A 26,199-nucleotide genomic window follows, 5' to 3' on the forward strand; every position below is an offset into this window, starting at 1 on the left:
ACTCATCTGATGTTAGCCTTCCCTTGTCCCCTGCTCCTGCATGTCTTGTACACAGTATAGTGACCGGTGTATAGTGTGATGTTTGTATCAGTGAGGGGCCTGGTAGTAACAATCGGATGATGTTGGTCAAGTAAGTTTGTAAAATATGATGTATATGTTTGCTCACTTATACTTTGCATTGGGGGCTGGGCAGTGCCAGGTATATGTGGTCTGTGTAATTGCAGATTACCTTCCTGCTTTGGAAGGGCCATTGTTTTGCTAATGTTTGCTGGAGGAGAGGTTTTCACACTAGAAAGTTTTGAAGAAGAGAGAAAGAGGAAGGGAAAGAGACAGAAGGAAGCCATGTTTGCAGAGTGAGAGCGGAGAGAGTGCAGGGTGCTGAAGAAGCAGCCAATTTTTCAGAAGGAGAAGGAGAAAGAGGCAGGGAAAGAGAAGGTGTGCAGATGGGGAACCAGAGCTGAGGGGCTTTGCGAGCTCCAATAAGACTGGTGGGGCCTTTGATTCTAGGAGAACCCAGAGAAGATTCTCCTGGTTGTAGAACCGGAGAATGCGTCACTGGCTTTGGGAGCCCTGTGTGTTTGCTCTTTGGCTGGTGCGAGACTTGAATAAAGAAATAGCCCACCATTTTTTGGTTCCACTGTTTCTTTACCATCTGCCCGAATTTAGTGAGAACCTGCATGTGAATGGCAGTGGCAATCGTGACTACTGGCCGTACAGATGACTTTTTTTTTTTAAGATAGTTTAATGAAAGTGACGCCAGTGGAGATGAGGCTCTTTCATGGAATTGGAAGGAAAGCATTCCAGAGACCCACCTATGGGGGTTCTAGTAAGATTTACTTGGAGTTGAGTGTGTGTATTTTTTTTTTTCTGAAGCTGGAAACGGGGAGAGACAGTCAGACAGACTCCCGCATGCGCCCGACCAGGATCCACCCGGCACGCCCACTAGGGGCGATGCTCTGCCCACCAGGGGGCGATGCTCTGCCCCTCCGGGGCGTAGCTCTGCCGCGACCAGAGCCACTCTAGCGCCTGGGGCAGAGGCCAAGGAGCCATCCCCAGCGCCTGGGCCATCTTTGCTCCAATGGATCCTTGGCTGTGGGAGGGGAAGAGAGAGACAGGGAGGAAAGCGCGGCGGAGGGGTGGAGAAGCAAATGGGCGCTTCTCCTGTGTGCCCTGGCCGGGTATCGAACCCGGGTCCCCCGCATGCCAGGCCGACGCTCTTACCTCTGAGCCAACTGGCCGGGGCAATTTACTTGGAGTTGAAATGCAAGGCTGCTCACAGGTTTCCAATGTGCCATTATCTCATGGTTGGGGAAGACTAGGCTCTTTTCAAACTAATCAGTCAACTTTCCAGTCTTTCCTGGTTTCTGCTGTTCCTCCTCCTAATCAATTCATCCTTTCCCCAGGTCCGACAGACGGCTCTGTGGTCACCATCTTAGCTCCTACTGCACAGGTGCCCAGCAGAGGAATTTCTCCTTTATTGTTTTTTCCTCCCCTGGTAATGACCAGACCGCCCTGCCTGCTTGGAGGGGTTGGTTACAGGTGCAGCAGCATATGCCATGGGGAGTGTGTGAAGTTGTAACTTCCTAGTGAAGTATCAGTCTTTTTAATGTCTGACTTCCTTTGCTCCCTTCCCTAATATCTAGCTATCTATGCTAACAGAAGGACTATTTGCAGAGGTGTGGGCATGGTTTAGGTAATCAGAAAGGGATGATGAGTAATACATCAGGGACTAGCAACACTCAGGCAAAGGGGAAAGAGGATGGGAATTTGGTTCCAGAACTCAAGAGTTGTAGACATGGAAGAGGAGCCACTAAACCAGGGGTCCCCAAACTTTTTACACAGGGGGCCAGTTCACTGTCCCTCAGACTGTTGGAGGGCCGGACTATAAAAAAAAACAACTATGAACAAATCCCTATGCACACTGCACATATCTTATTTTAAAGTAAAAAAACAAAACAGGAACAAATACAGTATTTAAAATAAAGAAGAAGTAAATTTAAATCAACAAACTGACCAGTATTTCAATGGGAACTATGCTCCTCTCACTGACCACCAATGAAAGAGGTGCCCCTTCTGGAAGTGCGGCGGGGGCCAAATAAATGGCCTCAGGGGCCACATGTGGCCCACAGGCTGTAGTTTGGGGACCCCTGCACTAAACAGAAGCTGTGGCTAAAGAGGACACATAGCAGAGAATAAATTGTGCCATTATTTCTTTCTCCTTCCACCCTTTGCTTTTCTGTTGACACTTTCTCTTGGGAAAGGCAGTGTTCCTTACTAACAGATGAGGAGCCACACTGACTGTGCTGGGCTTATTACCTTTGTGGGACTGTCATTCCCTGTTTCAGGCTCTGTGAGTGGTCTTGTTCTGCTTAAGGCATAGTTATTGGGTCTCAGGCATGCCCTAGCTTTCAGCATTTTACACTCAGAGATAATGTGGAGTGGAGGGGAGAGGGGTAGGGTCTTTCTGCTGCAGCACTAGAGCATGCTCCCAGACCTGTTTCCTTTAGTCCACTGCCGGGGCACCCACTAGCTATAAGGGACCCATGCAATCGATTGGAGTTGATCTTCCTGTCTCTTCTCTGTGTGAGTAAAGCATGATTCTGTCCAGTACTTGACTGTGTTGTGTTTTGCATGGCAACCTCAACACCAAGATGCAATGGGCAGAAGTGTTTGGTCTCCTCCCCTGGGATTGGTAGCTTGAGTATTGTGTTCTGTTCCACACTTCCTCTGATGGCAAAACCCAACCAGAAGCAAGAGAGCAAGTAAAGGCAGGATAATGTTATCCTTAAAGACAAGGGGAGGCAGAGGTGCAGGACAAGTCAAAGAAGGGTGGAGAATGTATCTGGAGGAGCAGATGGAGAATAATCAGCAGTGTTTAATGCTTACTTGTTGATTTTAACAGAATTTTCAGGTTAAACTTGATTTAGCCTTAGATACTGTTAGATTAAAATGAAAAATGAGCAAATGCCTCATAGTTTAATGTTTCTGATATAAATACCTTAAAATAAAAATCCCTTTGGAATTATAGAGGCAATTATTGATACAATAATTGTTAAAGGATAACTCAACTTTTTAAGACTTTATATTTTTGAAATGCATTTTTTATAATGTAGAAATTTGGATTATTTAATCTAGAGAAAACCAATTCATTTTCTAAAGTCTACTTCAAAAACCACTTCTATGAATTTTCTTAGGCAAATTTAATGGTATACATTATTCATATTCATGCCTCTTATATTTAATAATAGCTAGTTGTTTTTACCATGTGCCAAGCCACTGTGCTAAGTCCCTTACACATATTGTTACATTTTATCCTCAGAGTAATGCTAGGAAGTGGAAATATGGTTGCTTAACACCTAAGATTCACCCATGGACTAGACAAGTTCCATAAAGACCAGAGATCTTTGTATTCTGTCACGAAAACTTCTACACCATTTTGTTTTTGTTGTTGTGATTGTTGGTAGCCCCTACTTACTTTTGAAGTTGAGCACCTTTTCATATGTTTATTAGTCATTTAAGTTTTTTTGTTGTTGTTGGTTGTTTGTTTTTAATGAAGTCCCTGACTTAGTCTTTGCCCATTTTTAAATCTGGTTGTCTGTCTTATTTTTAATATTGAGGAATTCCATATATTCTTGATATATGCTCATTTTTTCATATTGTTGATGACTTCTCCTAATCTGTGGCAGATTCAAGCTGAAAATCTAAAAATAGGTTAGAGCTGGGAGACAAAGGTCAATATTTCTAGTCAGATGAAAAACTAAACAAGTTTGTTAGGAAGGTGAGTAAATTCACACATGAAACAGTTGAGTAGTTTGGTTAGACTTAGAGTCCTTACCATGAACCAACTGAAGGTAACACTGGAGAATTCAAAATATATACAGCTAGTGCTCGACTTATGACCACGATTGGTTTAGTCAGACTGGTCGTAACACGATTTGGTCGTAAGTTGAGTAGGCTATATGTATAGTACTGTGAAATGATGTTATAAAAATCTTTAAGTCCAAGACAAAGATAATTTCCTTTTGGTAGACATCTTGGGAAGGGTTAGATGTAAAATATCCAAGACACAAAACACAAATTGCTGTACCGAGACTGGGATAACAGTTGAAATGGTGCACGCGGAGATGGTAGTGCTGCCGGAAGCTGATCCGCACTGTTGTACGCCCCACTGGGCAACGCTTGGGCTGCCAGACGGGGAGCAGTCATGGTTAGCGATTGTGGTCATAAAGTTGAATGGTCGTAAGTTGCATGGGTCGTAAGTTGATCAATATCTGTAGTGTTAGAATCCATGGGAGTCCGAAAAGACCAGAGTAACAGGCATTATAGAAAGGAAGAAAGGAACCCGGCCGGGCTGACTCACATGGGTGAGTCAAGTGCCAGGCACAGCCTGGGACCTGGGTTTTAAGGGTTTTGGGGGAGGGGGAGTGGGAAGGGCTGTGGGGTTTTCAGTCATCCAGGACTTCTCGGCTTTGTGACATTAGACATTCCTTTGTGGTTGGTCATTTGCTGCGAGCCCTGAAACAGCCTTACTGGCAGGGTTAAAGAGATGAAACCTAAGATATAGCACCAAGAAAGCTCTAGAAAATGACAAAAAGCCCTAGCCTGTAGCTCAGTTGGTTGGAGCATCGTCCCAATAAACCAGGTTTTCAAGTATGACCCCCAGTCAGTGCTCATACAAGAAGCAACCAGTGAATGCGTGTATAAGTGGAATAACAAATTTTTGTTTTTCTCTCTCTCCCCCATTTCTCTCCCTCCCTCTCTTTCTCTCTCTCTCTAAAAATCAGTTAGAAAAGAAAATGGCAAAAATATACCTCAACAGAAAATCTTCTCTATGTCAGTAGCCACCTCCTTACTGAATAGTAAAGTTAGAGCACCATCATACGTGTCCTTTGTCACCTGATGTTTCTCATTAAGGAGTGTTCCCTTAAAGATTTGGGACTTAGACTTGTATTCCGCTGCAGAACTCGAAGACTGATGGCTGAAGGGCTTTTTGGTTTTGGTGATTCATTCAGTCTCAGCCCTTCCATCTTAGAACTTCTGCAACAGTGTGAAATGATACATTCTGTCTCCTATGGAGATTATTCTAGCTTAAAAATTTTTATTTGTTGGCTTTTATCAATTTACCTGTCACACCACTAATCATACAGAAACATTTCTATGGATTCTCTACTTACTTCTGTATCCATATGTAAGTCTGAGGGAGGTCTGGAAATGCATGTCTGACTAAAAATGGAATTCTTGACCCCATAGAAGAAAGGGAGGATGGATTCCGGGGGCAGCCATTGGTCTCTACTGCATAAGCCTTTTTCTGTTGTGACTTACATATTTCCCTGGAGTGATGAGTGTGGGGTGAGATGTAAGCCCATACGCCACAGCAGAAGTTTTTTTAGAGCTAGAGTAATCTCACTAGGGAAGGAAATGGATTTGTTTCACGTTGTTGCAGAAGCTCTAAGATGGAGGCCTCAGACTGAAATGCTTATAATAATATGAGTATATACCAATTTAAAGTAGGTATTTATCAGAATGAGCTCATAACTGTAGATTCTGAATTCTCAGCTCTCGTTTTAAATTTTTACATTGTTCTAGAAAGGTAGAAATAGACTAGCTTTTCAATTATTTATCACAGGAGTAGTCAACCTTTTTATACCTACCGCCCACTTTTGTATCTCTGTTAGTAGTAAAATTTTCTAACCACCCACCGGTTTCACAGTAGTGGTGATTTATAAAGTAGGGAAGTAACTTTACTTTATAAAATTTATAAAGCAGAGTTATAGCAAGTTAAAGCATATAATAATAATTACTTACCAAGTACTTTATGTTAGATTTTTGCTAAGTTTGGCAGAATAAATCTTTAAACAACTTACTATAGTTAAATCTGTCTTTTTATTTATACTTTGGTTGCTCTGCTACCTCCCACCATGAAAGCTGGAATGCCCACTAGTGGGCAGTAGGGACCAGGTTGACTACCACTGATTTATCATTTTTAATAGTTTTTGGAAGTTTGATATGTTTACTAAGCATGATATGTTTTTCTAAATTTTTAAATATAGCAAATGCCACCGAGTATTGCAAGTATAATGGAGGAAGAAATATGTTTTATCTTTTATCTTTTATCTTTATAGAAGATAAATATATTACATCCTATACTAAAGGAATAGTTTATAGAAAACATTTTAGCAATAGGCAATATAAAAGCTCTAAGTTAGTATGAATTCAAATATACGGAAAATAAATGAAAATCTAGAATCCTTTTATAAAGTTCACTGTTAACTGATACAGTGCACAGCAGATACAGTGCCATAGACACGGCAGATTTTTAAGTTCTATTCACAGCACAGTTTAAAGAAAATGTAGTATTTAACATAATTATTCACATTATTAAAAATGATTTACTTTTAAAGCCCAGAGTATGACACTACAAGTGATTATCATTTTTTCCTCCATAGGCAAGAAGCCTGATAGCTGTAGGACTGGGTGTTGCAGCGATTGCATTTGCAGGTAAGACCAATAAAGGATATATACCCATAAATGTTATAGAAGAAATATGTGCATGTTGCTCCTATAGTGATTCATAAGCACTCTTAGTATTCCGAGGTTTTTGGTTTTAAAGACGTACATTCCCATTCTCTGCACCATTTATAGTCACTGAACATTTGTCAGTATAGCAAGATCTAAATAAACTTTGTGGTGAAGAAAGTAACAATTCAAAAGCTAGGAAAACTAGGCTTGATGATAGTGGCTCTTTCTGGCAATTTTTAAATCTGAGCTATAGAGTATTATAAATAAAAAAACCTTTAACATGAAGCAGAATAATTGGTATGGGGTTCCTTTATTCTCCCATATTTAATCTTCTTGCAGGTGGGGTTACACACTTCCCGAGCTGTCAGTTATTTCTGATGAGCACTTTTCTTAGCTGTGTTGTATTTATTGCTTCATTTTTCACATATTGGTTAAACTGCTAAAATCACTTTTTCAAAAAGAATAGTTATGAAGATTTAAAGCAAAATTGCTCTCTCTTGTACTTACAGTTTTAAATTGCATAGCTGTTTTCTAATTAATGCTAGTAATCTTAGAGCATTTCCTTGTCGATAATGACTTACATATTTTTGTGTTTTTAGCATTTGTGTCTCTTAAGTTCCATGGATTTGGTCTTACTAATTGGATCTTCTTTTTGAATGAAGCTACTTTCCATTGTGGTTATATGGAGTTTAGTAAGATGTAATAGAAAAATGATCAAAAAACGATTTTTGTCTTATTTTGTATAGTATTTAATTTTGTACAAGTCTTGTTTAAAGCATCTTAATAAGAAGAATTTTAAAATCAAGAAGATCAATGGTTCAGCTTCTCTTGGTCTTTATGCCATTGAAGTCTTGTGTCTCATTACATAAATTATAGTTAACTGATTACTGATTGTTTCTGAGAAGAATATCATGTCTAAATAGGAATTCTAATAAACTTGCCCCATAACCATAAGACAATTTCAGTGTTAATTATTATAGCAAAATAGGCACAGTTATTTCAGATTCAAATATAAGATTTTTATTTGCAATTAGAGAAAGATGTACTTTTGCCAGAGTCTTTCTAAAACGAGAAGAATTAGAGTTTGTATTCTGAATAGACCACGCTGATGCCAAGTTCACATTGCTACCTAGAACAGGAAATAACAGGCAGCTCTCCTCCAGAGCCAAGTAAAACCGCATAACAGAATTTAGGAGGAAGTACATTTAGACTTTTTGGAACTAGGTTTCCTGATATATGGTTAAAGTAAACATCCAAGTGCCACTCCTATGTTGTGTAGATTCTAAACAGTATTTGTTTACTATACATTCAAAGCGATCACTGTGAAAAGCAATACAAAGAAATCATTTTAGATTCATGAATATTTTTATGCTCAAGGACTTCATCTACGGTTTATTATGGAACTACTAGTTCTTATTTTTAATTTATTGTGTTGACATGGTTTCAAGTGTCCCACTCAAGATAACACCCTCAACCCCCAGCGTTGTGCCCCCAAACCCCATGCAAATCTCTTTCCACTCCCGTTTCACCCTCTGTGCCCCCCACCCCCACCTCCATCCCTCCTTTCCCGCTGGGACTTGCTATCCTGTTGTCCATGTCTATATATTATTTGGCCAATCCCTTTACCTTCTTTGATCCTATAACCTGTCTCCCCCCTTCCCTCTGACATCTGTCCATCTGTTCCCTGTGAGCCTGCCCTGTGGACTACTAAGATTTATTTTTGTGACTTATAACATTGTTTAAAAATGACCCAGCTATCTCACTTTTAGGAATATATCCTAAGGATCCCAAAACAAAGAAGATATGCACCCCCCCCATGTTTATTAAGCAGCATTGTTTACAATAGCCAAGATCTGGAAACAGCACAAGTGTCCATCAATGGACAAGCGGATAAAAAAGTTGTGGTACATTTACACAATGAAATACTATACAACCGTGAAAAAGAAGAGAATCTTACCTTTTGTGACAGCATGGATGGACCTGAAGACTATTATGCTAAGTGAAATAAACCAGGCAGAGAAAGACAAATGTCATATGATTTCACGTACATTATATGTGGAATTGAATGAACACAATAAACTGAGGAACAAAATAGAAACAGGGACAGGCTCACATAGACAACAGGATAGCAAGTCCCAGAGGGAAAGGAGGGATGGAGGTGGGTGGAGGTGGGGGGGGGGGGGGAGAGGGTGAAACGGGAGTGGAAAGAGACTTTGCCTAGGCTTTGGGTGCACGATGCAGGGGGTTGAGGGTGTTATCTTGAGTGGGACACTTGAAACCATGTCAACACAATAAATTAAAAATAAGAACTAAAAAGAAATGTAAGGTATTATATGTAACACATTTTTTTACTTTATAATTATGAACTAGAACTTGATAAATTTAATAGCTATGATAATGGTATTCAATAAATTAGAAGTTTGAAAAATATGACTGACAAATTTTGAAATAGTTCTTAAAATAACATAGAAAATAAATGTTTAATAAATACTGTGGTAAGCACCTTCTGGGTATTGACTTTGACTAGAAAATATATTTGTTTCTATTCTTGTTACTGTTTAGGTCGCTATATATTTCAGGTCTGGAAACCTCTAGAACAAGTAATCACAGAGGCTGCAAAGAAGATTTCAACTTCTGTGAGTTAAAGATGGTTTTTGTTAGAAAGCTCATTTGATTTTTGTTTAAGTATTATATTTGATAATAATTCATAAACTGTCTTGAATTTTCCAGCTTTGTAGAACTTTTACTTCTTTTGTTATGTCATCAGAGAGTTGGTCTCATTTATTGATTTAGAATCTTTTAAGCTTCTTGGCCACATTATTTTTATATCTAACTTTTTTCCTGGTTTTGACATCTAATTATTTCTTACTATTACATTTCTTCACTAGTATTAAATCAACTTTGAGGTAATTTATTTTGCTTGTTTAATTAATATTCATTTATTCACTTAGTGATTGTTCGCTATAAACCAGTCCCTATGCCAGGAGCTGAGTACGGCCAGTTAGCTCAGGGATTTTATTTGATGAGACATCTTTCTGTTCTACTTTGTCACCTCTTGGCTTGCTCTTTCTCTAGCTAAAGAAAGGAACTGAACGTGGTCCAGTTGCCCAGTGCGTAGACCACGGCCAGTGCGTAGACCAGTACCAGTATATGGCCTGGGCTGGGTGCATGGCCTAATTATTCATCTTGGTTCTATTTTCATACCCCAGTGTTGGATTTGTTCAAATGTTTGATGATCCTTGGTTGTTGATTTATTTTAAATACTTATTTTAGTGACTTTAGGAAGAGGGCAAAGGTGTGTGTGTGTGTGTGTGTGTGTGTGTGTGAGAGAGAGAGAGAGAGAGAGAGAGAGAGAGAGAGAGAAACATCGATTTGTTCCTGTGACCAGCAACTTCTGTGCTTCTGGATGATGCTCTAACCAGCCAGCCACGCTCTCCAGCCAGGGTGATTGTTGGTTTACTTTTATGAGGACCAAGTTGATTAACATGTGTCCTTCCTTAGCAGTTTGGTAGGCCTGCTTCGGTAATTGAATGAGAGCATTGACAGTGGTCTGTGGATACAGAGGTGGGCTATATCAGTAGTTATGTGTCCCAAAGCAAGGAGCCCATTGGCAGGCTTGGGACCTCCAGAGTCCAGGAGCAGAGTACTTGGTATAGCTGTCCCTCTCTCTAGCCTTCTTAGTGCTCTGGGATCTGTTGTGATCTGTGATCTGTTCGTACTCTCCTTTGTTTCTCTCAAGACCTACCACCCACAGTAATATGCATCACATATAATTTGCTGTTTTACCCTGAGGACTAGAGCAGCAAGTGGCAGGCTCCTTCTGATCGGTATTAATGCAGTTAGGAATGGTGTCTCTGCTGTTCTGGTTTAATTAAATACCCGATATTACTTTTTGTATTTGTTGACTCTGATTTCAATGTTTTTTCTTAATCTCTGAGAAGTATTTCTCTCCTCTGGTGATGGGGACTGCTCTGATATTTTTGTAGGTGTAATCTTATCTGTTCTCAATTCTCCAGAATTTCTTTAAACTTTCTGTTTTTTACTTGACCATTTCTAGGTCTATTATAGATTTTTATTGCTTAAATTAACTCTTTTCTTATTTCAAGGTCACTTTGGAAAGCTGATGACCTATATTATTCAGTCTGCTGTTTGAACCAGTACTGTTTGCTTGCTTTTTAAAGTATCAATGTATATTTGTGACTCAGCTAATGTCTAATTACCCCTATTTTTTTCCTTGGGGATAAAACCAAGTCATTTATCTTCCTTTGAGTCTTTTATTTTCCTACATGTGAATTTGTCCTTTTACTTGAATACAATTTTTAAAAATTGAACTTCTATTGTTTATGGTTAAGTAGAATTCATGGAAATAACACTAATTAAAATCATCCTTATGTGGCTTTATAAATCAAATAGATTACTGTACATAATTAAAGTTTTTAGTTTATGGTAAATGTATTTCTTCTCTTAAGACTATGGAATGATATAATTCTTCCCTGGTTGTCTGGAGGGACTTTTGTATTTTAGGCTGACTGACTGAGTAAATTAGCTAGTGACTTGTGTAACTTGGTTCAATTCATACACGTATCCTTTGATAATATATGGCATTACAACATTTAATGCTAATTTTAGAAGGAAAATTATTTTGATTTCTGTTGTTTATATGAATAGAAAATACAAAATAATACGTGGCCCTGGCCTGGTAGCTCAGTTGGTTAGAGCATCGTCCCGATACGCCAAGCTGTAGGTTTGACCCCTGGTCAGGGCACATACAAGAACCAACTGATGAATACATAATTAAATGGAACAAACAATTGATGTTTGCTTCTTTCTTTTCCTCTCTCTCTCTAAAATCAATAAAAAATGATAACAATATAATGTTACCATTATATTGTTCAGATTGTATATCAAATAGCATAATAAAACTAATGGAATTCTATTCTTTCTGTTCTTAGAAACTCTATTAGAAAAATATAACCACTTTGTCTTTTGAAGATATAGTTGTTTCTTATTACAATAATCTCATTTTTGTGGATCTAAACATTTCCTTGGCCAACTAGTGTTGTCAAAAATGGGTCTGGGAGACAAAAAGATGGCAGCAGAGTAGGCGGACGCACAGACGCCCAGATCTCACCACCAAACTGGAATACAAGTCAATTTAGGTTAGGAAAAATCAGCATAAAAAACCAACTCTGAACTACAAGAACAGCTCTCAAAAACCAAGGAGCAAAGAAGAAGCCACAACAAACCTGGTAGGGAGCGCCTGAATCTCCCCTGCTTACAGGAACGGAGGGGGGGCGGTAAGGCTGAGAGCCCAGAGGGGATCTCACACAAGGGAAAAGAGCAGAAACTACTGCTCACAGCCACTTGCCTGGCGACCAGGGAGCAAAGTGTGTTGAAAAGACTAGCTTATCTCCCAAGTGGAAAAGAAAGAGAGAGGGACAGGCTGTGAGGGGCTAAGGAATGAAGGAGACAACCTAGAAAAGCTGACTCATCCGTGCTGGAGGCGGCCATAGCTGGGGGAGGGACTGAACCTTTCACAAAACAGAGCTGAATTGCTTCCGGATCAGAGATCTTGGGACATTTATCCAGCTCCAATCAGCGCAACAAGACACAGCTGAAAACAAGAAGTGGGGAGGAGAGGCAGTAACTCAGGTCTCCATGGAGATCTGAGATACACCTCCCCCTACTGAAGCTGAGAAAACACCCTGCCCCCAGAGGGATTAGTTGCCTAAAGAGGCCTTCAGAGACTCAGGTTACACCCATCGCATTCCTGGATACAGTTTCAAGGAAGCCCCCTGCTGAGATCAGTAAACAAGACTATCACCTGTTAAGAAAACAAACAAATCAAGACTTCAAAGCTGCCCAAATCCGAAAGTGGATTACAGGTAACAGCTGATACCAACCCAAGTAGACCTAGAAATAACACAACTGAAAACTGGAGGCAGACAACACCAAGCCTAGACTCAACCAACTCTACAAATAAAACACCCCAAAACAGACAATGATAAGACAAAAAAATGCAATCTAAATGAAACCACAAGAGACACCTTCAGGAGATGAACTGAGTGATATGGAAATAATCAAACTTCCAGATGCGGAGTTCAAAATAAAGATTGTAAGGATGCTTAGGGAACTTAGAACAACAATGGATGGTCATGATGAACACCTAAATAAAGAAATAGCAAGTATAAAAAAGTATCAGTCGGAGATGACAAATACAATATTAGAAATAAAGACCACAATGGAAGGAATTAAAAACAGGATAGATAGAGCTGAGGATCGAATTAGTGAGTTGGAGGACAACTGGAATAAAGGCATGAAAGCAGAGAAGAAAAGAGAAAAGAGACTCAAAAAGTCAGAGGAAACTCTTTGAGATCTCTGTGACAACATGAAGAGAAATAACATCCGCATCATAGGGGTTCCTGAAGAAGAAGAAAAAGAACAAGGGATAGAGACTTTTCCATCATATCATAGCTGAAAACTTCCCTAAATTAATGCAAGAGAAACTCTCACAAGTCCAAGAAGCACAAAGGACTCCATTAAAGAGAAACCCAAAGAAACCAACACCAGGACACATCATAATTAAAATACCAAAGCTAAGCGATAAAGAGAAAATATTAAAAGATGCAAGAGAAAAAAAAGTTATCACCTACAAAGGAGCCCCCATAAGGATGACATCCGACTTCTCAACAGAAACACTTGAGGCCAGAAGGGAATGGCAAGAAATATTCAAAGTAATGCAGAACAAGAACCTACAACCAAGACTACTTTATCCAGCAAGGCTATCGTTTAAAATCGAAGGAGAAATAAAAAGCTTCCTAGACAAAAAACAACTCAAGGAATTCATTACAACCAAACCAATGCTGCAGGAAATGTTAAGGGGCCTGTTGTAAACAGATCAAAGTGGGAAAAGAATATAGCAAAAAAGGAATACACCTTTAAAGAAGAAAATGGCAATAAACAACTACATATCAATAATAATCCTAAATGTAAATGGATTAAATGATCCAATCAAAAGACATAGGGTAGCTGCATGGATAAGAAAACAGGACCCATACATATGCTGTCTACAAGAGACACACCTTAGCACAAAAGATACACATAGGTTGAAGGTAAAAGGATGGAAAAAAACATTTCATGCAAATGGAAATGAAAAAAAAGCTGGGGTAGCAATACTTATTTCAGACAAATTGGACTTTAAAACAAAGGATATAGTAAGAGATAAAGAAGGCCACTACATAATGATAAAGGGAGCATTCCAACAGGAGATATAACTATTATAAATATCTATGCACCTAATATAGGAGCACCCAAATATATAAAGCAGACTTTGATGGATTTAAAGGGCAAGATCAACAGCAATACTATAATAGTAGGGGATTTCAATACCCCACTAACATCATTAGATAGATCCTCAAGAAAGAAAATTAACAAAGAAACAGACTTATTGGAAACACTAGATCAACTCGATTTAATAGATAGCTTCAGAACCTTTCACCCTAAAGCAGCAGAATATACATTCTTTTCAAGTACTCATGGTACATTCTCTAGGATAGACCACATGTTAGGACACAAAAGTGCTCTCAACAAATTTAAGAAGATTGAAATCATATCAAGCACTTTCTCTGATCACAACGGCATGAAACTAGAAATCAACCACAACAGAAAAGCTCAAAAATTCTCAAACACATGGAAACTAAATAGCAGGTTGTTAAATAACGAATGGATTAAAAATGAGATCAAAGAAGAAATAAAAAATTCCTTGAAACAAATGACAATGAGCATACAACAACTCAAAATTTATGGGACACAGCAAAAGCAGTACTGAGAGGGAAGTTCATAGCACTACAGGCACACTTTAAGAAGCTAGAAAAAGCTCAAATAAACAACCCTGCATCTAAAAGAAATAGAAAAGAACAGCAAGTAAAGCCCAAATGTAGTAGAAGGAAGAAAATAATAAAGGTCAGAGCAGAAATAAATGACATAGAGGCTAAAGAAACAATATAGAGGATCAATGAAACTAGGAGCTGGTTCTTTAAAAAGGTAAACAAGATTGATGAACCTTTAACTAGACTCACCAAGAAAAAGAGAGAGAGGACTCAAATAAAATAAGAAATGAGAGAGGATAAATAACAACTGACAGAAAAGAAATACAAAATATTGTAAGAAAATACTATGAAGAACTGTATGCCAAAAAACTAGACAACCTAGATGAAATGGACAAATTCCTTGAAACATACAATCTTCCAAAAATCAATCTGGAAGAATCAGAAAACCTAAACAGACCCATTACAACAAATGAGATCAAAACAGTTATCAAAAAACTCCCAACAAAGAAAAGTCCGGGGCCCGATGGCTTCACAAGTGAATTCTACCAAATATTCAAAGAAGAACTAACTCCTATCCTTCTCAAACTATTTCAAGAAATTCAAGAGGAAGGAAGACTTCCAAGCTCCTTTTATGAGGCAAGCATAATTCTGATTCCAAAACCAGGCAAAGACAACACAAAGAAAGAAAATTATAGGCCAATATCTTTGATGAATATAGATGCTAAAATCCTCAACAAAATATTAGCAAACCGGATCCAACAATATATGGAAAAAATCATACAACATGATCAAGTGGGATTTATTCTGGGGAGGCAAGGCTGGTACAATATTCGCAAATCAATCAATGTGATTCATCACATAAACAAAAAGAAGGAGAAAAACGATATGATAATTTCAATAGATGCAGAAAAAGCATTTGATAAAATCCAGCACCCATTCATGATCAAAACTCTCAGCAGAGTGGGAATACAGGGAACATACCTCAACATGATAAAAGCCATCTATGACAAACCCACAGCCAACATCATACTCAATGGGCAAAAATTAAAAGCAATACCCTTAAGATCAGGAACAAAGCAGGGGTGCCCCCTTTCACCACTCTTATTTAACATAGTCCTGGAAGTCCTAGCCACAGCAATCAGACAAGAAGAAGATATAAAAGGCATTGAAGTTGGAAAAGAAGAAGTAAAACTATCATTATTTACAGATGATATGATATTGTATATAGAAAACCCTAAAGTCTCAGTCAAAAAGCTACTGGACCTGATAAATGAATTCAGCAAAGTGGCAGGATATAAAATCAATACTCACAAATCAGAGGCATTTTTATACACCAACAATGAACAGTCAGAAAGAGAAATTAAGGAAACAATCCCCTTCACAATTACAACCAAAAAAATAAAGTACCTAGGAGTAAACTTAACCAAGGAGACTAAAGACTTGTACTTGGAAAATTACAAAGCATTGATAAAAGAAATGAAGGAAGATACAAACAAGTGGAAGCATATACCATGCTGATGGTTAGGAAGAATAAACATCATTAAAATGTCTATATTACCCAAAGCAATCTATAAATTCAGTGCAATACCAATTAAAATACCAATGACATACTACAAAGATATAAACCACATATTCCAAAAATTTATATGGAACCAAAAGAGAACACGAATAACCTCAGCAATCTTAAAAAAGAAGAATAAAGTGGGAGGTATCACACTTCCTGATATCAAGTTATACTACAAGGCCATTGTACTCAAAACAACCTGGTACTGGCATAAGAACAGGCATATAGATCAATGGAACAGAACAGAGAACCGCAGAAATAAACCCACAGCTCTATGGACAACTGATATTTGACAAGGGAGGTAAGGAAATACAATGGAGTAAAGACAGCCTCTTTAACAAATGATGTTGGGAAATTGGACAGCTACCTGCAAAAAAATGAAACTAGATCACCAGCTTACACCACTCACAAAAATAAACTCAAAATGGATAAAAGACTTAAATGTAGGCCATGAAACCATAAGCATCTTAGGAGAAAACATAGGCAGTAAGCTCTCCGACATCTCTCGGAGCAATATATTGTATTTGCTGATTTAGCTCCACGGGGAAGTGAAGTAAAAGACAGGATAAACAAATGGGACTATATCAAACTAAAAAGCTTTTGCACAGCTAAAGACAACAAGAACAGAATAAAAAGACAAACTACACAATGGGAGAACATATTTGACAATACGTCTGATAAGGGGTTAATAACCAAAATTTATAAAGAACTTGTAAATCTCAACACCAGGAAGACAAACAATCCAATCCAAAAATGGGCAAATGAGATGAATAGACACTTCTCCAAAGAGGACATACAGATGGCCAATAGGCATATGAAAAAATGCTCAACATTACTAATCATTAGAGAAATGCAAATTAAAACCACAATGAGATATCACCTCACACCAGCCAGAATGGCACTATCAACAAAACAACACAGAGTAAGTGCTGGCAAGGATGTGGAGAAAAGGGAACCCTCCTGCACTGCTGGTGGGAATGCAGACTGGTGCAGCCACTGTGGAAAACAGTATGGAGATTCCTCAGAAACCTGAAAATCGAACTGCCTTTTGACCCAGCTATCCCACTTTTAGGAATATACCCCAAGGACACCATAGAACGGCTCCAAAAGGAGAAATGCTGCCATTGTTAGCTATTGTGAACAATGGCAGCATTGTTCACAATAGCGAAGGTCTGGAAACAGCCCAAGTGTCCGTCAGAGGACGAGTGGATTAAAAAGCTTTGGTACATATATACTATGGAATACTACTCAGCCATAAGAAATGATGACATCGGATCATTACAGGCATCCCCAAACTATGGTCCGCGGGCCGCATGCAGCCCCCTGAGGCCATTTATCCGGTCCCCCACCGCACTTCCGGAAGGGCCACCTCTTTCATTGGTGGTCAGTGAGAGGAGCACTGTATGTGGCGGCCCTCCAACGGTCTGAGGGACAGTGAACTGGCCCTCTGTGTAAAAAGTTTGGGGACCCCTGATTTACAATAACATGGATGGACCTTGATAACATTATGCGGAGTGAAATAAGTAAATCAGAAAAAAAACTAAGAACTATATGAATCCATACATAGAGGGGACATAAAAATGAGACTCAGAGACATGAACAAGAATGTGATGGCAATAGGGGAGGGGGTGGGGGGAGGGGGGAGGGGACGAAGAAGGAGAGAGGGGTTGGGGGAGGGGAGGGGCACAAAGAAAACCAGATAGAAGGTGACAGAAGACAATTTAACTTTGGGGGAGGGGTATACAGCACAATCAGATGTCAAAATAATCTAGAGATGTTTTCTCTCAACATATGTACCCTGATTTACCAATGTCACTGCATTAAATTTAATAAATAAATTTTAAAAAAAGAATAAAAAAATGGGTCTGCATTCCACTACATCTATATATTCTAATATAATGCAATATTGTTATATTATTTCTAAGTTTGAAAGGGCCTTTTATTTAATGTTTTATGAGGGGAGGTCAAGGAGTTAAGAGCTACAATTTTTTGCTTGCTCATGATACAGATACTAATTTAAACAGAATAATATATTTTAAAAACTGATAATTTTTTTATTTTATTTAAACTTATGAAATAGAAAAGCTAAATTTCATGAGTTTAGGAGGATGATTTTCTCTGAGGAAATGTGTTGCGTAACTTGAGCACAGTTTTCCTGTTTGCTTTTCTATATAAGCCCCCAATTGTTAAACTTTTATCCTCAGAATGACCTAGTTCTTTTAAAAGGGTTGTAATGATTGTAGATGTACAGATTGACTTATAAGTGATTTGTGTTTTAGGATATGAGCCTCATCCAGATACTGAGTTTCCATTTCCCGCTGAGCAAAAAGTAAAAAACATTGCTCAGATACAATACTTTTTTCAGGGTTAATAAGCTTTGTGATCATCCCCTTAATCATTATGAAATGACCATTTTTGTCTCTGAGTACTTTTGCTGTCTTGTAGGCAGCATTATCAGATATGAGTATTGCTACGCCTGCTTTTTTTTTTTATGTTATTTGCTTGGAGTATTGTTTTCCAGCCTTTCACTTTGAATTTGTTTTTATCGTTGTTGCTTAAATGAGTTTCTTGTAGGCAGCATACAGTTGGATTTTCTTTTTTAATCCATTCTGCTATTCTGTGTCTTTTTATTGGTGAGTTTAATCCATTTACAATTAATGTAATTATTGACACTTGTGGGTTCCCTATTGCCATTTTATACATTGCTTTCTATTAGTTTCATGTCTTGTTTGATTCATCTCTTTTGTTTTTCAATCCTTTGTTTTTGTTTGGTTGTATTCCATAGTTCTTTCCTCTGTTGCTATCTTTTTTAAGTCATGTGCTTCTGTGGTGGTTTTTTCAAGGGTGGTTACCATTAAGTAATGAAAAGGGTTCCTACCCTGTTCATTGTAGTACACTATCTTGTGAGTACTTTTGCACTCCATCGTCCTTTGCTACTGTTAATCTCCGTCCTCTCCCCTTTTTTTGTTTTTGTTTTTGTTGTCACAGTTTAAATTTGGTTTTATTGTGTTCTTGGTGGAGCTTTTACTTGCAGTTTTGTTTTGTTTTGTTCTTTGTATCTGGTTGGAAAACCCCCTTTAGTAATTCCTGGAGTCCCCACTTTCTGATGATAAATTCCCTCATCTTTTCTGTATCTGTGAATGTTTTATTTCTCCTTCGTATTTGAAGGATAGCTTTGATGGGTATAGTATTCTTGGCTGAAAGTTCCTGTCTTTCATGACTTTAAATATTGGGGTCCACTCTCTTCTAGCTTGGAGAGTTTCTGTTGAGAAATCTGATGATAATCTAATAGGCCTTCCTTTATATGTTGTATTCTTCTTTTCCCTGGCTGCCTTGAGAATTTTTTCTTTGTCATTGGTTTGTGCCATTTTCATTATGATATGCCTTGGAGTAGGTTTGTTGGGGTTAAGAAAACTCGGTGTTCTGTTTGCTTCTTGAATTTGAGGCTTTAGTTCTTTCCACAGACTTTGGAAGTTCTCATCTATTATTTGTTTGAATATGTTCTCCATTCCATTTTCTCTCTCTTCTCCCTCTGATATACCTATTATTCTTATGTTATTCTTTTTGATGGGGTCAGACAATTTCTGTAGGGCTTTCTCATTTTTTTTAATTTTTGAGTCTCTTTCTTCTTCTCTCTTTTGTGCCTCAAGTTGCTTATCTTCTGTTTCACTAATCCTCTCTTCTATCTGGCCTGTTCTATTAGCTAAGCTTGTTACCTCGTTTTTTAGCTCGTGAATTGTTTTTCATGTCTGTTTGAATTGTTTTTATATTTTCAATTTCCTAGGTGATATATTCTTTGTGTTCATTGAGTTGTTTTCTGAGCTCCCTAAATTGCCTTTCTGTGTTTTCTTGTATATCTCTGAGTATTTTTAGGATTTCTATTTTAAATTCTCTGTCATTTAGCTCCAAGTTTTCCAATATATTAAATTTTTTCTCTATAGATTTTTCCTCATCTATCTGTGCTACCTCTCTGTCTTTTGTATCCATGATAGTCTATTTCCTTTTCCTTAATGGCATCTGAGGGTGGTTTTGTTTATAGTACTAATGAGAATTAATAAAGAATAAAAAGTTGAAAATATTATTATTTCCCCCCTTTATTTTCCTCTCCTCTCCTCTCCTCCTTGAGAAAAAAATTATGGGGAACTATGGATTATATTCTGCTAAATAGAACAAAAACTACCTATAATGGAGGTCCTGAGTTGGGGAGAAGTGATAAAGGGGCAAAAAAATGGGAAGATGGACCCACAAAATGCAGAAAAGAAAAAAATTTGGGTCAAGAATAAAATGATTTGCTTTTAGGGGATGGTTGACTAAGAGATATAATGAGAGGAATAAGAGGGAAATAGGAAAAAGGGAAAAAATTAAAAAAAAGAATTAAAAAGTTACTATTGTATTTAGTGGAGCAAAATCTAGATAAAATGGAGACCCAGGGTTGGGAGCACTGTTAATGAGTTAAAAAAAAAAGCGAAGTAAAAAAACACCCAAAGTGCCACAAAGAAAAATTTGAGTCTCAATTAAAATAATTTGTTCATGATTGAGGATTGAATTAGAGGAAAAGTAAAGGAGAAAAGATGAAACTAATATAGAGGGAGAAAAACAGAAAGAGGAAAACACAAAAAGAAGAAAAAAGAACAAAAGGAGAGAGAGAAAGAGTTAAAGGTTTTGGAGTGCAACTCAAATAGGAAGAAAGTAAAGATAATGAGAGATGTAACACTTATGGGTAGTATAGTTCAAGGAGAGGAGAGAGTAAAACTGGCATAAAATTAAACGACTGAATTGGAAGAAGAAGAAAATAATCAAGACAAGAAGAGAAACAAACGAACAAAGATAATAAAATGGGATAGGTTATAAAGTCTGTGGATTATTCTTGATTTTGAGAGCTTATCTTCTTGCTTTTTCTTTTCTCTCCCTCTTCCTGGTCGTTGACTCTGTACCCCGGGTTCTGCCCCTGTGGCACGCTCAGGTAGAGGTTTGCAGTTGATAAGTCTCTATGGCGATGTCATGTATTAGGCTTCAGTCTCATTGGCAGTCGAGGCTCATTAGCATTTGCAGGCTCCGACAATGAAAGAGTCCGTGTTCCCGGAGCCTCTCTCCTAGTCTTTCCTTCCTGAATTAGTAGCCTGAGGATCCAGCTATGGGGTTGCTGCTGCCTCTGCCTGGAGAGTAAGAGGCTCAAAGAGCTGGCAAATCCCCACTCTATTCCCACTCAGTGCAGGGCTCTGGGTAAGGCTCAATCAAAGCCACTAGCATAATCAGGCGGGGCTGGGAGCCAATTGTTTTCAAGGTGCCTTTCTATGCGCCTCTAGGCATGTCCCGAACGCCTCAGCACTCTGTGGGACCCCTTTCCCCAGGCTTTTGGCACTTTGTAACCTGTTTTGGCTGGGTAGAAGATGCCCTTGTTACTGTTTGCAAAGCAGGAGGACTTACAAGCTGCCAAATCCCTCTTTTTAACATATAGCCCTGAGTATGAAAGCTCTGCCAATCAGAAGTTGCCCCACCCCTATGTGCATAGCATAACAAGAGGTACTAAAAAATATCATGCCTCTTGTCTTAGATTGCTGACTTGAGAGAGATCTTGTCAGTTAGGGTCGCATAGGTCAGTTGGGAGGTGAGCAGACTGTGGGTTAAGCTAATCCTTCACGGGTCTGTTAGCTTGTATGGCTGGGTGAGGTGCCCCACCCGCCCGGAGAAGTTTGAGCGTAGGGAATCTCGTTTTTGCGTGCCGCTCTTCAGGGTATGGGTGACACTGAGACTGCGGTCACAGCCCACGCAAAGGCCTCTGACTCTGCCCCTCTGTCCGAGAACACGGGCACCCACTCCCAGGGCGCTCGGAGGAATCTCTCGCTCACTATCCGCGCTCCCGCTCCCCGACCAGGATATCACGCTGGCCGCCTCTCACTCTGGGTGAGGCACCCCACCCGCCCTAAGAAGTTCCAGCCTAGGGAATTTCGCTCCGGCACTCCCCGTGCGCCTTTTCAAGGCACGGGTGACCCCGAGACTCAGGTTTCAGTCCACACAAAGGCCTCTGTCTCTGCCCCTGTCTGGTAACACGGGCTCCCACTCCCAAGGCTCTAGGAGGAATCTCTTGCACACTTTCCTTGCGCACCAACCAGGATATCACACTGACTGCCTCTTGCCCTGGGTGAGGCGCCCTGCCCGCCCTGAGAAGTTTCAGCGTAGGGAATTTTGCTCCTGCGCACTCCCTGTGCACCGCTTTTCAGGGTACAGGGGCGGCACCGAGACTCTGATTACAGCCCATGCAAAGGCCTCTGACTCTGCCCCTCTGTCCGGGAACACAGGCGCCCACTCCCGGGGCACTTGGAGGAATCTCTCGCCCACTATCTGCGCGCACTGACCAGGACATCGGGGCCAATGGCTGCCTCACTTGCCTTTCTTTGTCTGGATTTGGCGCTAGCGTTAGCTTGTGTTGACTGGGTTGCCACAGCACAGTTTTCCTCGGCTTGGCTGTCTGTGCCACAGCCTGGTTCGGAGGTTTGTGCCACAGCCTGGCTCTATTCACACCCTATGTCCGCCTCAGTTCCTATACTCTCAGTTTCCAGTGAAAGCAGCTGGTTAGTGAGGAAGGGAGAGTGTTCCCTTCTTTGTCTTTTCCTTCGGGGTTGATTATATATTCAGTCAATTTTTCGCTCGATCATACCTTTGCATTCAGTGCGGGACTTCTGGAGGCTCTAAGGATAGATTTTTCTGTCTCTGGTTGAAGATCTTGTTGAAATTTTGGGGAGATTTATCGGTATCGCTCCTTACGGCGCCATTTCTCTGACGTCACTCTCAGGAGAAACCTTTAAACCAGCTATTCTTTCTTTTTTTAAAGCCCCTATCTATCTATATATATATATAAATATGTTTATATATATGTAAAACATACTTTCCTATACATTTCTTATTCCTTAATATATTGCCAGTGTGTGTGCATATATGTATATATATTTATATGTATAAGTTTGTCCATGTTAGTATGTGTATTTAAATCATTTGATTCCCTTTTTCCTTCCAAAACTGGAAGAAGTGGTTTTTTTTTCTTACTAAATTCTAAATTACCTGAAACTTGGAATAGTACATCTTATTCTTCACAGTATTAGTACATTGATAGATTAGCATCTACATGGTAAAGGACAGAATTATCCTGTCTTATTTAAAAAGTTCCTGGCACATAATTAAATAAGTGCTAGAATGTTTGAGTGAATTATTACCAGGTAGAAATTTATAACACGATATTCAAAGAGAGCATTTTATATACTAAATGAATAGATCTGGCATCCTGGGACTTATTTTTTTAAAGCTCTGATTAGTTCCTTGGTTTCTTTTATTTAGTCCCTTAAAAAAATTACAAGTAGCCTTTGTTCACTGTTGAACATTTAAAAAGCAAAAATAAACATAAAGAAGAAAAAAGAATTATTCATAAAATTCTACTACCCCAAAACAACATTTTGGTGTATATACATGCAGATTTTGTTTTACGTAAGTATACACTTTATTTTTTCTTAAAAAAATATGGGTTCATATTTTAAAAACATGATATGTGTAGTTAGAATCATATGATACATCTTTTCCTTTTAAAAAATGAGTTTATGAGTCTCGTTTCTCTGTGAAGACGTCCTGAAGACTTGTCTTTACTTGCTGTCTCCCTTTCCCTTCCTTCTGTTTTCTCATAAAATCTGTCTAATCAGAGTTTGACTCCCACTCCCATCCCAGTTTTTGACTCTGCTAAATCCAATAGTCAGTTCTCAGCTCAAATCTTACTTGACCTACCAGAATCATTTGAAAGTATTTTTCACTTCCTCACTCTTTGGCATCTGCTTTTCCTCCTACCCCACTGCTGGGTCTTCTCAGTTTCCTGTACTGATTCCTTTCCGTATTTGTGCCACTAAACATCATAGTCTCTAGGATTCAGTTCTTGTCTATGCTCACTCTGGAGAGTGATCTCGTTCAGCCTCATGGCTTTGAAAACTGTCTGTACACTCATGGCTCTCAGTGTTATCTCCTGCTCAGACTTCTCTACTCAGGTATTTAATAGACATTTCAAACTTAATATAACCAAAAACCATCTCCTGGTATCTACTACCCACAACAAACAACTGCTCCTCTAAGTCATTAAGTGGCAGTTTGGCAGTTTAAGCCGAAGACCTTAAAGTCATAGTTCAAGTTCTCTGGAAGGCAGACTGAGACAGATTAGCAAGCTGTTAGTTTTTAGGGAATGCTATTATGATCAACAGCTCTAGAAAGGAAAGGAAGGACAAAGAATGGAGGGACAGTTTAGGTGGCAGTGCAGTCTTAACACAGTCCTCAGACTGCCACAGGGCACTGTGAAGTGCAGATGGCTCAGTGTGGTTGTCCCAAGTTAGGGCAAGGAGCCGTGAGCTAAATGACAACGCTTGGGAAGTGAGTATAGATGAGAGGTCCGAGGACTGAGCCCTAGCTAAGTACACTGGTTATACCCACATGTCAAGCACTTGTAAGAGATTGCCCTGGGAAGGGGCCATGAGTTTGACTCTCTTCAGCCAAGGAAATTCTTGAATAGTTTGACCTTGAGTGCTATCTGCCAGAGACAGCTCCAGAGTCTAAGGAGTAAGTCCTTCACTTCTGAAGGGGGTCTGCACAGTCCATAATAGTGGTATTTACTGCATCATCTTTCGTTCCTCTCCTTTTCTTGTATCCCACATCTAGACCACCGAGCAAGTGTTAGTTCTGTTTCACAATACATTCAGATTCTGACCACCTTTCACTTCCTCCTTTCCTACCACGCTGGTCCATACCACCATCCTTTCTTTGCTAGGTTATTGTGCCCTCTAAACTGGTCTCCTGCTTCCACTGTTGCCATTTTCTTTCTATTTTCTGCATAGCAATTAGAGTAATTCTTTCCCAAAAAAAGTCAAATTATATTACTCCAGTGCTCTGGCTTCTGAGAGTAAAACTCTAAATTATTTCAATTGTTTACAAGGCCCTCCACAATCTGGCCCAAACTTCCTCTCTAATAACACTCTCCTTGCTCATGCCTCTCCAGCCACAGTGACCTTCAGTGCAGTCTCCTGGTCCCTCTTGGCCTGCCTGTCTGCTATCCTGACATCCTATCCACTTTGTCGATTCCTCCTCCTTTTTCTCTGTTAGGCAGTCTAGTAGGTTAAACAGTGTTGGTCCTATCACATTAAAGGACTTGGTCAAGTAATGAGAGAATTACTGCAGGACTTTGAAAAAGCTAAAGCCTTTTTCTTCTTCCAGTCTTTTATTCTCCCAGTTATATGTCAGTGTAGAAAAATTATTATATTTGAAAGTAAAAAGAATTAACTTTTTTTAAATGCTCAACTTGATATTAGTAAAGGATCATCGTCTAGTGCCCCCTCCCTGCATAATTTCAAGAGACTTCTAGAAAAATGTATTACTTTTATTGCCCTTATGTGATGAGATTGAGGTCATGCCACCTCATACATGGAACTAATTATTTCTTGCCCTTTTTTTCCCTGTACAGAGCCTTTCATCCTACTATAAAGGAGGATTTGAACAGAAAATGAGTAGGCGAGAAGCTAGTCTTATTTTGGGTGTAAGGTAGGTGTGTATTGTTTTGTTCTGTGTCCACGCTTGAAAAAGAAGAAAGTATTACAGTAAAGTTACTCTTATATTTTAAATTATGACTAGGAGACAGAGGAGAAGATAACTAGTTTTTACATTTTAAAACCTGCAATAGAAGAGACTATTGCAACACTCCTTAAAAAAATCAGGCAAAGTTATGTGTCTTTATTCTTTATCAAGAAGTTATTATATTTCAGTTCTAAGTTTCAAAGCTATTATCATAATATCCCTTATTGTGACACTGAATTCTTTCTGATTTCAGTTTTATAATTTGATAGGTATCATTTTTTATTATAATATGAGTTCTTTTTCTCACAGTTCTTTTCTAGTTCTGCAGTTCAACATCTAGCATATTTTGTTATACTGGCTTCACTTTAGTATCCATTTATTGTCTGACTTTGGGCAGTATAGGAAGACGTTAATAATATTGTTATATGATTGCTCTGTGATATCATTTAACACTTAAAGTTAAGAATACTTTCCCTGCCATAGATTTACCTATAGCTGCATTCAAATTTTTACCTGAGGTTCCTTTAGAATCCATTTAAATTTTTATGGGAATTGGTTATAGTATAGTATGTCATCTACAACAAATCTAGTAGTGATTTAATGAACATAATTAAGCAAATAGATCATAAAGTTCTATATTGGCATAATTTTTAAAAAGCTTTTATAGACAAGCAGATTTTTAAGACCAAAACA

At 38.8% G+C, this 26,199-nt stretch overlaps 1 protein-coding gene across 1 annotated transcript in view; it reads left to right on the forward strand.

Moving 5' to 3' along the window:
• DNAJC15 (DnaJ heat shock protein family (Hsp40) member C15) overlaps nt 1-26,199 on the forward strand; it is a 68,566-nt gene that overhangs the window by 20,088 nt on the left and 22,279 nt on the right. The window contains exons 2-4 of the mRNA XM_066380844.1: nt 6,447-6,498; nt 9,082-9,155; nt 25,397-25,473. Of these exons, the coding sequence (XP_066236941.1) occupies nt 6,447-6,498; nt 9,082-9,155; nt 25,397-25,473 (203 nt within the window). The remainder of the gene's footprint in view (nt 1-6,446; nt 6,499-9,081; nt 9,156-25,396; nt 25,474-26,199) is intronic.

The sequence above is a fragment of the Saccopteryx leptura genome, chromosome 4 (genome assembly GCF_036850995.1).
Source record: "Saccopteryx leptura isolate mSacLep1 chromosome 4, mSacLep1_pri_phased_curated, whole genome shotgun sequence".
Lineage (NCBI taxonomy): Eukaryota > Metazoa > Chordata > Mammalia > Chiroptera > Emballonuridae > Saccopteryx > Saccopteryx leptura.